At 33.8% G+C, this 14,083-nt stretch overlaps 1 protein-coding gene and 1 pseudogene across 1 annotated transcript; both read left to right on the top strand.

Moving 5' to 3' along the window:
* Positions 1–2,917: 2,917 nt before the first annotated feature.
* Positions 2,918–5,250, top strand: LOC143541957 (ubiquitin-conjugating enzyme E2 variant 1D-like). The gene is made up of 4 exons (XM_077034630.1): positions 2,918–2,998; positions 4,110–4,249; positions 4,369–4,494; positions 4,917–5,250. Exons 1-4 carry the CDS (start codon positions 2,965–2,967, stop codon positions 5,055–5,057), a joined length of 441 nt encoding a protein of 146 aa, XP_076890745.1. The 5' UTR covers positions 2,918–2,964; the 3' UTR covers positions 5,058–5,250.
* A 3,653-nt stretch (positions 5,251–8,903) lies between these two features.
* Positions 8,904–9,975, top strand: LOC143541956 (putative CCR4-associated factor 1 homolog 9 pseudogene; annotated as a pseudogene).
* The last annotated feature ends 4,108 nt before the right edge of the window (positions 9,976–14,083 follow it).

The following is a 14,083-nucleotide window of genomic DNA, read 5'->3' as shown; positions in this document are numbered from 1 at the left end:
AATGAATTGAAAAGGAAAAGGGCTTTAAAAATATGTAGGGCTTTTTTTTTTTTTTTTTAATATTTATTGCAATGGGTACTTCAGTTGAAACTTTAAGTTAAATGGATGGATTAAAAAAAATTACTCTTACCCTTCAATATTATTACTATGTTATTGTTGGTAATAATATATTGTTAGGATGCCATGTCAATTAAGTTGACAAAGAGATGGTCTATGCTTTTGACTAATAAGTACAAGTAAACATCTAGTTTAAGATGTTACTTAAAACAAAAACAAAAAAAGGAAAATATTTTGTTGTTTCCTATTTCATGACCAACGCTAATAATACCATTCCACAATGGCTTCCACATCGGGTTGGTGAATCAGAAGTTCAACCCGATAGCGCTACCCAAAAGACTTGTGGTGATGTTCCACGCTGCCCTGACCACCTTTAGGTTCTGTATTGTCGTATAGGAATTCGTATGCCCCACGGCCACCACAATTGATTTCGTACAAGGAGCAAAAGGTTTGTGATGTATATACTAGAAATCCAAATGTAAAGTCTTTTATATCTATGTGGTAATGTGACCGTTTATTTGTTTATCACTACCACAATCGTGAATTTCTAGATTACCCAATCAACTCTTTTTAATAAAAGTTAATTACCGCATAAGCACTAAAAAAGCGTTGCAAACATGTAATTGTTTTTGAATCTTATACACCAATTTTCTCTTTTTGTGAGCGAATATATGAAATTCTAGTAATGTTTCAAACTTTTATTTCGTTTGGACCGTCAAAAAGATTTGAGGTGTCTTTCCACTATCAAACAAATCCCAACACCGCTTTGCTTAACCATCGCCGACCAACACCTCCCCTCCTCGTCTTTACAATCACAACTCACAAACGTTATAGTGTCTACTCTTGTCATTGCACCTCACATCCCAGAGGATTACGAACCTAAACATCACCAAAGTACTACCTAAAATTAATTTGGCAACTACATGTAAAAACCTAACCAAGCCCCAACATTTAGGAAGTTTGTGTAACCCATATTGTAATAGATAGTGGTACCGATTCATGTTATGGGTTGACAAGTTGAATTATTCAACCCAAACACAAGTTGTATACTTATTTATGTCAAAAACATAAACCCAACATTGCATACACTTAAAATGTGTAATATGAACACGATTTGTTTAACTCATATAAGCTATGGCTAAAGTACGGCGAGTTTTAAGCAGGATAATGGGTTATAAACGGGTTAACTGATAAGTTGTTTGATAGATAAGTATGAGTGTATGTCAATATGGTTTTAATAAAAAAATTACACTATTTTAGCATGTCCCCAAATGAAATTTATCACAATATAATATTCATTACCTATTATTAATACATGTCATTACTTCCAATAAATATATTGTCCACCCATAGATATTCACAAGCAAGCAAGCATCAATTTTGTATTAAACAAGGATAGTGATTGTATATGTTCCACCGATTATTTGGATCTACAAAAAGTTGTGAATTCTGAATTTTTACATTCAAGGCTGAAAACAAATTAGTAATACTAAGATTTATGTTGAAATAATATTTATCAAAAACAAAATTAAACGGGTCAACCTGTTTTTTTAAACAGATAATTCAAACACGATCCGCTTAATAAACAGATTAACTCAAACACAACCCATTTTTAAACATGATGCATTGTACAACCTAAAACCTCATTATTTGCTTATTAAAGTTTGAATCATATTTGTGTCTCATGAATTTTCACCCATAGTTCACTCGCAAGTTCGAGGTGAGCACATAACTCTTTAACTCAAATTGATGATTATGGTCATTTTGCCCATACACAATTCACAATTACACAAATAAAATTAAACTTGTAATAAATAAGAAAATAACGGCACCTTAAATCAACTTGTTGGTAAGTTAAGGGCCGAAATTTATGATAACAATCGAAAGTAGCTATCTTCTTTTAGCAAATTAAAGAAAGTGACGGTATCATGGTATATATCAGCTCACCTAGATACATACGAATTTAATTTTCCTTCAATGTATTAAAATTTTCATTTTCACATTTATTCTTGACAGAATAGCAAAATTGGTCCTTTAAGTTTATACACTTTTTCAATAGTAGTTATTTAACAAATTTACTGACAAAAGACATCCTTTATATTTAAGAACTCTATCACGTTATGTCTTTAATCCTAACTCAGTTAACCTTTCTCGTTAAATCCGGTCATATACAAGGCACATGAGAGTAGTATTTTAATTTTACATAATTATTTAATAATTGAAAATAAAAACATAAATATATTTTAAAAGTAAAATAAATTTTAAAATGCATTGTTAAACGTACCTCCCGTCCAACCATTTTTTCACTGTCACCCCCTCCCCACTTAGGGGGTGTTTGGCCTAGCTTCTATTTTTAAGCTTATGTTTATATATAAAATTAGCTTATAGCTTTGATTCTATTATTTGATAAGCTCTTTTTAAGTGTTTGGATTAACTTATATTCTATAAGTTAATTATGTGTCTTAATAAGTTGTTAAATCCAACATTTTTTAATTTGTTAGAGTAATAATTACTAATCCATCACCATTTGAGAACAAATGAGTAATTTACACCCTTAAACAAATAAGCGTCTAACAAATAAGCTAAAAAACCATATTCAAATAAGCTTCTTCAAATGGGCTTATATAAGCTAATAAGCATAAGCTTAAAAGGCTAAGCCAAACACCAAATTAAGCTTATTTTGTAAAAAAAAAGCTATAAGCTTGGTTAAAAAAGCTATGCCAAACACCCTCTTAACCAAAAGTCGAACCGAAACCAACAAAACCAAAAATAAGTTGGACCGAAACCAACAAGACCAAAAAAAGAAAAATTAAACCGAATAACCCGAAAACCTAAAACACGTATATTAGCCCGTTTGCCTTGGATTAGATCGTAAGACCAATTTGTGTGTTTACAGTGAGTCAACTCATGACGCTTGGCTCTGGAGGATCCAGTGTAGTCGGTGAGTCTTCGATCTCATCTGCTTAATTAGTTTCATCGAGTTTACCTTTTGGGTATTTATGTTGTGGGTATAAATAATCTTGAATCTTGATTTGTATTACTCTTTATGTCAAGACTTCACTAGGGTTTGATTGTGTATTATTGTTCTTGATTCTTGTTGGACCACAAAAGAATGAGCTTTACAGTTGATTTTGGATATCAGTTTGTTATAAAATGATCTCATATGCAGATTTTGATTAGATTACCTGTCTGTGGCTATCTTCATTGTGTTCGGTTAATCGTTTATTTGTTTACGGGTTACGGGTCATCAAATACTCCATTTGAATATGTGTTAATGGTGTTGAAGGAGTATTTGGGCACTTGGTTTATGTCATCAAATACTCCATTTGAATAATCCGTGTGACTTGTTTATCAAGTCCGAGTCTTTAGTCGGTTGTTATTTGTTTGCGTTACTTGGTTCTCTGTTTTCGAGTTGTTTTTCTTTTCTTAGTTGGAATTCGTTTAAAGTTAGTGAATACACAGAAACTCGTCTGAATTGTGTGTGTTTCGTGTGTGTGTTTGTGTTGCAACCATGGCCTGAACCAACACATTGATAGTGATGTGAGTTTAACATTTAAATAATATTTATGCTACGATATTTGTGAAAGGTTGTTATGGATTCACAAACATAAATACTTGCTAGGATTGACCAAAAATCATGCAGTCGATATTTTGTTTTGTTTAGCCGTTGGCCTACATCCACTACCGTTAGGATTTGAGACTTTGAGTTGTGTTTTATCTCATACGTGTCAGATAAAATCTTTTAGCTAAACGTAAAAACTAATCAAATGACTCCTAACCGGTTGAAAAGGTTAAAACTTGAAAGTCACACGCTGCGTACTGCCTCCTTAATTGCTTTTACTAAAGATTTGACTTAATACTGTGACGATATTGTTTTTGTAATCATAACTGGCGCACGTGTTATCTAAAAGCTTTCTAAACTAGACAAATCGCAGTAAAATGACTTGTTTTATGTATGGATCGTTGATTAAAATGTGTAACTTATTCCAAACACGTGAAGTAACAACAATTATAAACACGCTGGTTGCTCAAGTTGTTTTATTTTGTTGCAGTACCTCGAAATTTCAGATTATTGGAGGAACTTGAGCGTGGAGAAAAGGGTATTGGAGATGGTACCGTGAGTTATGGTATGGATGATGGTGATGACATATACATGCGTTCTTGGACCGGCACCATTATCGGGCCCCACAATGTAACTTCCATTTATTGTATCAATAATAATATAATTCTTTTAAAATGGTTGAGAGGAGATTTTAGGCATTACGTGTTTATACTTTTAGTATTTCTGATGATTTTTGTGGTGTTCTTCAGTCTGTACATGAAGGCCGGATTTATCAGCTGAAGCTATTTTGTGACAAAGATTACCCTGAGAAGCCTCCTACTGTCCGTTTTCATTCTCGGGTCAACATGACTTTTGTCAACCATGAGACTGGAGTGGTAAAAGAATATTTAAATTTGCATCTTATTATTTTTTATTACTCTGTTATCCTTAAAAATAGTCTGTTTTTGACTTTTAAGAGTCAAACATAGTACTTGTTGGCTCATAATCAAATAAAAACCTTTTACTCTTTCAAAATTCTTTGTGTGTGTAGTTATACATGTAGTTATATCTAAAAGGTCAGATGTTGACCTTTTTTTTTTTTGAACACATGATCACTCTTTAAAGTCCCTAAAACGGCTGTGTGTGTTTGCACTTGAACCTTGAAAACGCATTACAAAATGTTGCTTTCATGAGTTTTGTAGTTTTAAAGATTCCATTTTCGAGATAGATTCGGGTCAAAGATGGTCAAACAGCTTTAAAGATTCGATTTTGAGGTGGGTTCGGGTCAAAGTTGTTGTTTGACCAAACTGTTTTGCAGGTGGAGCCAAAGAAATTTGGGATACTGGCGAATTGGCAGAGAGAGTACACAATGGAAGATATATTGACACAACTGAAGAAAGAAATGTCGGCCCCACACAATCGGAAGCTCGCTCAGCCACCGGAAGGCACATGTTTCTAGGTTTTATGTTATATGGATATGATTATTGCATGTGTTTATATGCAAAATTAATGGTTTGGTTGTAGAGGATGATGCTTTGGTAACTCTCATGGCTGTTTCAGTGTTTCTGCATGATGTTTGATTCATGGGATTCGTGTTTGTGTCAACTGTTTAATATATATGCAATTTCGTTTACTAGTTTTATCTAGACTTTATTAGGCTTGTGTTTATTGTGTTGTGGTGGCAGGGTAGGCGAGCAGACGGTCGCCTATCGTCACCTGCACAAAACACCTCCGATCATCATGGCCACAAACAATTCCTTTTGTTAGCATGTAATCTCATTATACAAAAACGTTGCCCGAAATTGGTTTTTGGTAAAATCGGTTAGAATACCACACACACATCAACATTATGTCACGAAAGTTTAGATTGAAGCGATATATTGATTCTAGTTAAGAAGACTCCAAACAATATTAATGCACCATTCATCAGTGAAGTACATTTGAGATTGAAAGAACATAATCCAGCCTTGAATAAACTAAAGTGAACCCATTTTAACAGGGATTTTCGGGTTATAATCACATTCCAACAAAACTCTTTTCATATTGTTTTTTTTTTCTAAGGCTCTAAATTAAAAAGACTGTAGCTTATACAATACTCTTGGATTCTTGTTCAAGACACTGCTTTCTCTAGGGCGCTCCTAATGGCTTTTCTTCATCATTTTTAGTGAATATTTTGTTAGCTTGATTTTACTTATTGTATTCTCTCCTTTACTTTAGTAATTTTAATAAGAGTTGAAGTCACTCTGGTCCCATTGTCTAACCGTCATAACGAACTTGAAATCAACCTTTATTCTAGCCATGTTTTATTTTTATGTTTCGTGGGCCGGTTATTGTGTTGGGCCCAATACTCTTCTACCCACACACACTTGGGTTTTTTCTCACCCTTCAACCTAGAGGTGCAAAAAAAACCCGTATCCGGAACCGGACCCGAAAAAATACCCGGTACCGGTTTTTTTATACCCGGGTATTCTATACCCGAAACCAGAACCGACGGGTATGGATAGGGTATGCATTTTGAGGTCAATACATGTACCCATAACCGTACCCGATTTATACCCGGTCATACCCTATACCCGATACCCAATTATACTCGATACCAATTTTCTAATACCCGAAATAATACATGATTTTTAATTTTTATAGTATATTTTTATGTTTACTTAACAACTTTTATGTTTAAGTTTTTTGTAAAATGCATATTACTAAGTAAATAATTTGTAATTAAGTGGATTTATGGTTTTTGTAATATAGTTTAATTTTTTTATTAAATTACAAAGCAAATTTAAATTTTAAACAAACTAAAAAATGTATAAAAAAATTACAAATTCAAAACCGGGTATTAATACCCGGTCGTACCCGGTTCTAATACCCGAGCCCGATCATACCCTACCCGGGTATATAAGGTTGAGTTTTTCTCCTCAATACCCTACTCGAACCCTACCCGATTTCTCTCAATACCCGATTTCCCAATACTCGATCATACCAGAAACCGGTTTCATACCCGAACCCCGGGTATTAGAAAAAACCCGATTTGTGCACCTCTACTTCAACCCTCATTGATTTATATTTACTTGATTTCCATCCCAGAGGCGTAAGACCATGTTCCCGAGTTTCATTTAAAGGAGGTAAATGAAGGAAAATATGGGATATAAAATATATATTGTGTTCCCGAGTTTCGTTTAAGAAAGGATAAATGAAGGAAAAATTAAAAGAAGTGTTTCCGAGTTTCATTAAATGAAAGAAAAGTAGGGAGTGAAAAGAAAATAATGAATAAAATAAAAGAATTTGTATCTTTCTAAATTGAAGATTTGGAAGGAAAATAAATTAAAGAAAAAAAAGAAGATACCAAAAGAAAATATAAGAAAATAAAACTTTCTTTTCATAAATGAACTCGGGAACACATCGTAAATCTAAAATCTTAGCCACGCTTTTCTTTTAAAGATGCCTCTCTTCAAATTTTGGGATGTTACAATTTTTATTATTACTCCATCATTTGGAATGTATGATATAGCAAATACTAGTGTGCAAACTCAATTTGACATTATACGGCTCGTATGATAGTAAAAGGATTGTTTACAGATTTGGAGTTGAGTATTAACACCATTTCAAAAGAAAAAAAAAAAGAAAATTTTTTTAGATAGAGGGTAGATTTTAGAACATTATTTACTTTATCTCAATTAACAATATTTGATTAAGTGTTTGTACTTTACAGAGTACTTTTAGGGGTTTGAACAATCGAATTGCCCGCAAGCTACTTAGATCGGTTTGTGAAAAAGCTTAATCGAATCAGGTTTAAACGAGCCTAAGTATAAGCTCGAGCCTAAAAATAAACTCATTTAATAACAAGCCCAAGCTCAAGCTTCACATTTTGAGCTCAAAATGACTCACGAACTTAAATGAGTATGTCTTTTATGTTATTTTTATAATGTATATATATAATAATAATAGAATATTGATTGTTATATATAGTTATGAATATATATATATATATTGTATATAAAATTATAATTGAAAAAATATATAAAAAATATAAAAATAGTTCTAAATATAAAATAATTAATTAATAAGTAGTAAATGAGCCAAACTCAAGTTTAAAAGCTACTCATGAAACGAGCTTGAACTCTAAAAGTAGATATTAGCTCGGCCTGACTAGTTTACACCACTACATATTTTTCACTAATATTTATTAATTATTTAACGTATCATTTAATGCTATACATTTACTCTTTTTTACATCTTTTTTTGCTATACATATATTATTCTTCGGCCTTAACCGATATGATATATAAATGTGTATATATACAATTAGTATAATATTTAATTCATTAGTTGTTTTAAAAAATATGTATGTGTAAAAAATTAGTATAATATTTTTTCTTCCGTTTAACAGCCCTGTTAGTACACATGGATCCTAGATTGTGTGGTTCATTCATTCAAACCGTTCATTAGCTATTTTTTCGCAATTACGTTTCGCGTACGTGGTTCAACGTTTTAACGTCTACTTTTCATTCAGTTTTATTTTTTCGTTTTCTATTTCTGTTTTTTTCTTATACGAGTCTTTTCCACTGATATTTATTAATTATTTAACATATCATTAATGCTATACATTTACTCTTTTTTACATCTTTTTCTGCTGTACATTTATTATTCTCTGGCTTTAACTGATACAATATATAATTGTATACATATACAATTAGTATAATATTTTATTCGTTAATTGTTTTAAAAAAATATGTATGTTTAAAAAATTAGTATACTTTTTTTTCCTGTTTCACAAGCCCTGTTAAAAGTTAAAACGCGTGAATCCTAGATAGTGCGTGGCTCATTCATTCAAACTGTTCATTAGCCATTTTTTCCTGTTCATATTTCGCGTACGTTTCTTCATTTTTATGTTTACCTTTTGTCATGTTATATGTTTCTTATTTTCTATTTCTTTATAATACGTGTTTTTTCGGTGTCGGTAGTCGCTGGCGGTGGCGTGACAAGGGTGCTACTTGGTACGATTTCACGCCTCCGCCACAACACGATGTCTTAATATTATAATTAAATATTAAATAATTATTTTATACAACACAACATTACCTTAATTAAGATATCAAATAGAAATAAAAACCAACAAACATAAAATATTTCCATGATATGATATAAGATTTGTTCAAATTAAAAACACTAAATACAACAATAACTTTTTTCAAATACACATTTATTTCCGGTAGTAACTTTCGGACAAAGGAAGGTATACATACATACATACATACAAAGTATATATATACGTACAAACACATAAAGCGTATAATACAACACCACATATAATCCCATTTCTCCCCACTCACTCACCACGTCCTTTATTTATTTATTATAAATAAATTACCAACCAAGAACCCTAAATCCCCAAATCACCAATCTCACATAACCCATCAAAATTGATCAGATCTGGATCTCCGGTGGCTGTTATGACGTCGATTAAGCCACCGATTGTGATTCGATCCGTCTGGAATCATAACCTGGAATCAGAGTTTCGTCTAATTAACTCAATCGTTGATGACTTCCCCTACGTTTCAATGGACACTGAGTTTCCAGGTGTCGTGGTTCGTCCTAATTACGAGCTCGTTCGTCACCAAGACCCTAGCGAACACTACCTGCTGCTCAAATCGAATGTTGATGTCTTGAATTTGATTCAGGTCGGGTTAACTTTCACCGACGCTGATGGGAATCTGCCCGATCTGGGTTCGGGTTCGCGAACTGGGTTTATCTGGGAGTTTAATTTCAAGGACTTTGACCCGGCGCGTGACCAGCACGCGCCTGAGTCGGTTGAGCTGTTGAAGCGGCAAGGGATTGATTTCGTGAAGAATGTTGTTCATGGGATTGACAGTGTGAGGTTTGCCCAGCTGATGATGTCATCCGGGTTGATCTGTAACGATGTGGTGAACTGGGTGACGTTTCACAGCGCGTATGATTTCGGGTACTTGATTAAGATTTTAACCGGCCGGGTTTTGCCCGAGGAGCTGGGTCGGTTTGTGGAGCTTTTGAAGTGTTTGTTTGGGGAGAAGGTGTATGATGTGAAGTATCTGATGAAGTATTGTGAAGGTGTTTATGGCGGGTTGGACCGTGTGGCGAAGACGCTGGAGTTGGAGCGGGTGGTTGGGAACAGTCACCAGGCGGGTTCGGATAGCTTGTTGACGTGGCATGTGTTTGAGAAGATTAAGGATCTGTGCGCGGGTGGACCCGAGAAGTATGCGGGCGTGCTTTATGGACTAGAGGTTATGTGAAAGCTTTTAGTTATGGTAGATGGTAGTGTTTGTTCTTGTTGATCATCGTTGTAGCAAGTTAACAGCTGTAAATTGTGGGCAATTTAATATCAGCTTCGTTAATCTTTATCGCCTGTGTTATATATAAATAACTAAGCATGCTAAATATACTATACACACATATACTGCACATATACATGCTAAATTGTCTGCAACTCTGCAAGTCAGATTTATGTGCTTTCTGGTTGATATTTACTGAGTATCATTTTTTGGTTGGTAAATAACTCATCTTTATAGCTTATAAAGTTTCGATTTTTATAGGTTTTATTGATTGATTCTCTATTAGTATTTTGATTTGTTTTTAAAGATGTTTGATTAGAGTGTTTTAGGGCAAAGTTTGGTGTCTATATGAGGATGGCAGATTGTGCTAATTATTATTTGTTTCCTATTTGTCGTTTTGATTTTGTTAAACCGTATAGTTGAGCATTCAAAGTATGTTATTTTTCAGACTATGAGTGTTTCATTTTGTGAAGCATGAAAGTGGTTTCATGTTATACAGAGTTACGAGATAGTTTGTGAAACTGTATTGAAGTTGTTCGATTGGGCTTTTGCTGATGTGGTGATGACTGTATATATACATATAAAAGTAAAGCTTACAAATTGACTAAAATGTAAGGGTAATACCTTCTGTTACAAACTATAACAAGCAGTCATCTATAAATATTCTTAAGTCTTGATTGTGTAAATTGGTGGCATTCTTGGCTTACAAAAAGAATTCTTTATTGCTGTCACTATGCTTGCGTCTTTACTACTTGTAGGCTGCTAAAACCCCTATAAAACAAGCTTTCAAATCAAATATTCAGGCACAAATGTTCATCTTCATATTTTTCCTTCTGTCTTATTTCCACTAATTTGATCACCCCTGTTAGCATAGCAGTATATATCACCATGACATTGCTGAGATTCTAACAGGCAACGGTTGCCTGGAATATGCAGTCATGAAAAACATTTGTGGGCTTTTCAATATCTGTTTCCTATTGATATCTCATTTACCTTTGTTATATGTAACTAAGCATTCTAAGTATACTAATATATATAGATACACATATATGCAATGAGAGTTTTAAGATATTCTTAGCAGAGAAAATTGCCTGCGTAAGTTGTTACGTGTATGCTGTAAGGGTAAATGCTGTGCACAAGGCTCCTGCATGTGCGGGCCCGAGAGGGTGTCGGCCAACTTAGACCTGATGTATGCATCCTTACCTTGCATTTCTGCAAAAGGCTGGTTCCATGATTCGAACCGTGACCTTCAGGTCACATGGCTGCAATCTTACTGTTGCTCCAAGGTTCATCACCCCTATGTGCATGCTGTGAGATTTATATGCTTTCTTGTGGATGTTGAACATTGATGTTTACAGAGTATCATCTTTATGGTTGGTAAATAATTTATCTTTACAGCTTACAAAGTTTTGTGCTTTCTTTTTATGTTGGATGGAGGGGATATTAAGCTGTCATTATAACATCTTATATAGACTCTAGTAGGATTTCGGTTCATTACAAAAGATGATTGATTAGAGTGCGTGTTTTAGGGTAAAGTTTATACTCCATGTAATGAATTGCAGATTGTGTTTTTATTATTTTTTATTCTATTTGTTGTTCTGTAAAGCGTAATTGTTGAGCGTTCATGGTAGTAGCAATCAGGGTGGTTTTAGGGGTTACATACTTACATGTAATGATGTACATGAATGAACTGTCATGATCCATGTACTGGTAGTAGCAATCTGGTCATGATACTTGCAGGAGGTAATGCTGTCTTTCTGATTGTAGTATAAATTGGAAAAGAGCAAATGGTTTTAGTTTCTGTTGTTCGTCTCAGTGTGTGCTTAACTTTACATGTTTGCAAAATATGAATAAGCCCAAGTCTGGATATCGTCGTGTTATTATTTCAAGCTCTGATGATAAACTATGTTAGCCAAGTCTTCTATTTCTACGCTTGATAATACAGAAGCTATTCAATTTGCGAAGCATGAAAACTAGTTTCATGCTATAGATGTATTTATTTTTCAGACTATAGCTTTTTAAAGTTGTATTCTAGTTGATACGGTTGGGCTTTTTGCTGATGTAGCGATAACTATATACTTACATCTAAAGGCAAAACTTAGAAATTGAGTAAAATGTAAGGATTGCCTTCTGTTCCAAACTGTATTGATGAATAAATCAAGCTTTCACATCAATTTTTCTGGTACACATGTTCATCTGCATATCCTCCTTTTTGTTTTGTTGTCTTGTCGCCACACAAATATTCTTTCTTGTTGACTACTTGACTTCAACAGTTATTCAATCCCATTAATGTGATCTCTTCTGTGGTTAGCATAGCAATACATCGTCATGATACTGCAGATGCCAAAAGGTAGTTACTTTCCTCCTTAATGGCCGCTTGGAGTATCAGTATGCAGTCGTGAAGATTATTGGTCTAGCTGGTATTTAGGTACACATTAGCTGAAGTTCTATTGTTATGATTATTCAAACAACAACTTTGTCTTCTAGAAGAAATTGCTAATGGTTTCTCACGTTCATTTATATTACCGTCTCTTAAACAATTACCTAACGATCTTGTCATTGTGTGCTAGATCGTTGGATACTTGGTTCACTGCTCGACACTATCAGATCAGGTCACGTGCCGACATGCTCTGGGCAATGGTAGGGTGCATGATACATCTCAAAGTTCCCTTAATTTTGAACGATAATCAGTCTTCTCAATACAACCAAACCTATATGTGATGATGGTGAGAAACTGTATGCATTAATGAGTTCAGTTTGTGTCTTTATCTGGTTGTACAGCACTACACCTTTATAACCAAATCTTGTATCATTGTTTGAAGTCATTGTGTTGATTTGATGGTAAACTGATCTCATTTTGTATGTTATAATTCATAAATAAATTTATGTTAGTTTTGATATCTGCGGTTTTTGCAAGTATTGTATTTGACTCAAGTAAACTGAAAGTTTGTGTGAAGATTTTCATTTGGTCAATATTTTGTCATTCTACATTCAATCCTATCCATCTTCGCATACACGAGTTCAGTGTTGTGGGGTGGCCAAAGAAGACAACGGTAAGGCGAGTGAAAGGTAGTTGGAGGCTCGGAGAAGATGAGGGTTGCCATGTTGGTAAGCGGGTGTTTTATACATTATTAGCCTTTAAAATGACATAGTTTCATACAAAATGTCAAATAAGATGTGGAATGTGTGTGTAACTTCTACATAAATTTTAGACCGTGTATAAAATGTGTGTAGACGATTGGTGATGATATTAGAATTGTTTACATTAAAAGTTTTCCAAATATCCTTCAATTAAGACCATGTGGTATACATGCATTAAAACTTTGCATAAGATGATTTGACAATAGAAACATGCTCATGAGAATGGAACACCACTCTTCTTTTTGGGTTGAGCGATACCGGCGAGATGAGCATGCTCCCTTATGTGAAGAAATTTAAGCATATCTCAGAAAAGCTGGAAGATCATTGAAACACCCTTACACATTCTACCGTCGGGACAAAAGATTGACGAAGAAAGGTTTAATTCCATTTACAGTTTTACAAACCAAATACAGATGCTAATTTACTCAAATTCTCACTTGAATTTCAATTTACTCGAATTTTAATTCCTTTTAAAAAAAAGTTCGTACATACATTATAAATAAATTCTTTCAAAAACATTCTACCTGCGAAACACCCTTTAATACATTTCGGGTACTACTAGAAACACCCCAGACACCCTTCCATACGCGACGTATAATGTACAGTTTTGTCTTAACTGTTATACTCTATACGCCGCGTAAAGAACTATACACGGCGTATATGGTACAATCAAACATAGGACTGGTTACGACAGTCCTGGCCTCCAAGGTTGCCAAGTCGTACCTTATATGCCCCGTATACTCGTAAAGTGTTATACGGTGCGTATAGAGCCCATTTGAGTTATTGAGCACACCGACTCTCCCTCCCTTCTCTTTGTTATTATATATCACAACATACACACATATCTCACAACATACACGAGAGAAGCAAACCCCCACCACATCTCTAGAAAATCCCTAATAATAATAATAATAATAATACTTTAATTAGACACACACAAATCCACAAACAAAAGAATCTAAGTTAAAAAAATACTTTTAATAGTTTTATGACTATTATCTTTAAACTTTTAAAATCAAAACTATTACTTAAATAA

Source organism: Bidens hawaiensis, unplaced genomic scaffold, assembly GCF_021521415.1.
Source record: "Bidens hawaiensis isolate Kalapana, Puna unplaced genomic scaffold, B.hawaiensis_p1.1 tig00012728_1, whole genome shotgun sequence".
Lineage (NCBI taxonomy): Eukaryota > Viridiplantae > Streptophyta > Magnoliopsida > Asterales > Asteraceae > Bidens > Bidens hawaiensis.
Note: the sequence above shows the minus strand (reverse complement) of the source record. Positions and strands in the feature narration are given on the sequence as shown.

Coding starts and splice junctions, on each gene's coding strand:
- LOC143541957 (XM_077034630.1), top strand. CDS start 2,965: ATGACGCTTGGCTCTGGAGGATCCAGTGTAGTCG. Junction 2,999..4,109: donor TGGAGGATCCAGTGTAGTCG/GTGAGTCTTCGA, acceptor ATTTTGTTGCAG/TACCTCGAAATTTCAGATTA. Junction 4,495..4,916: donor TCAACCATGAGACTGGAGTG/GTAAAAGAATAT, acceptor ACTGTTTTGCAG/GTGGAGCCAAAGAAATTTGG.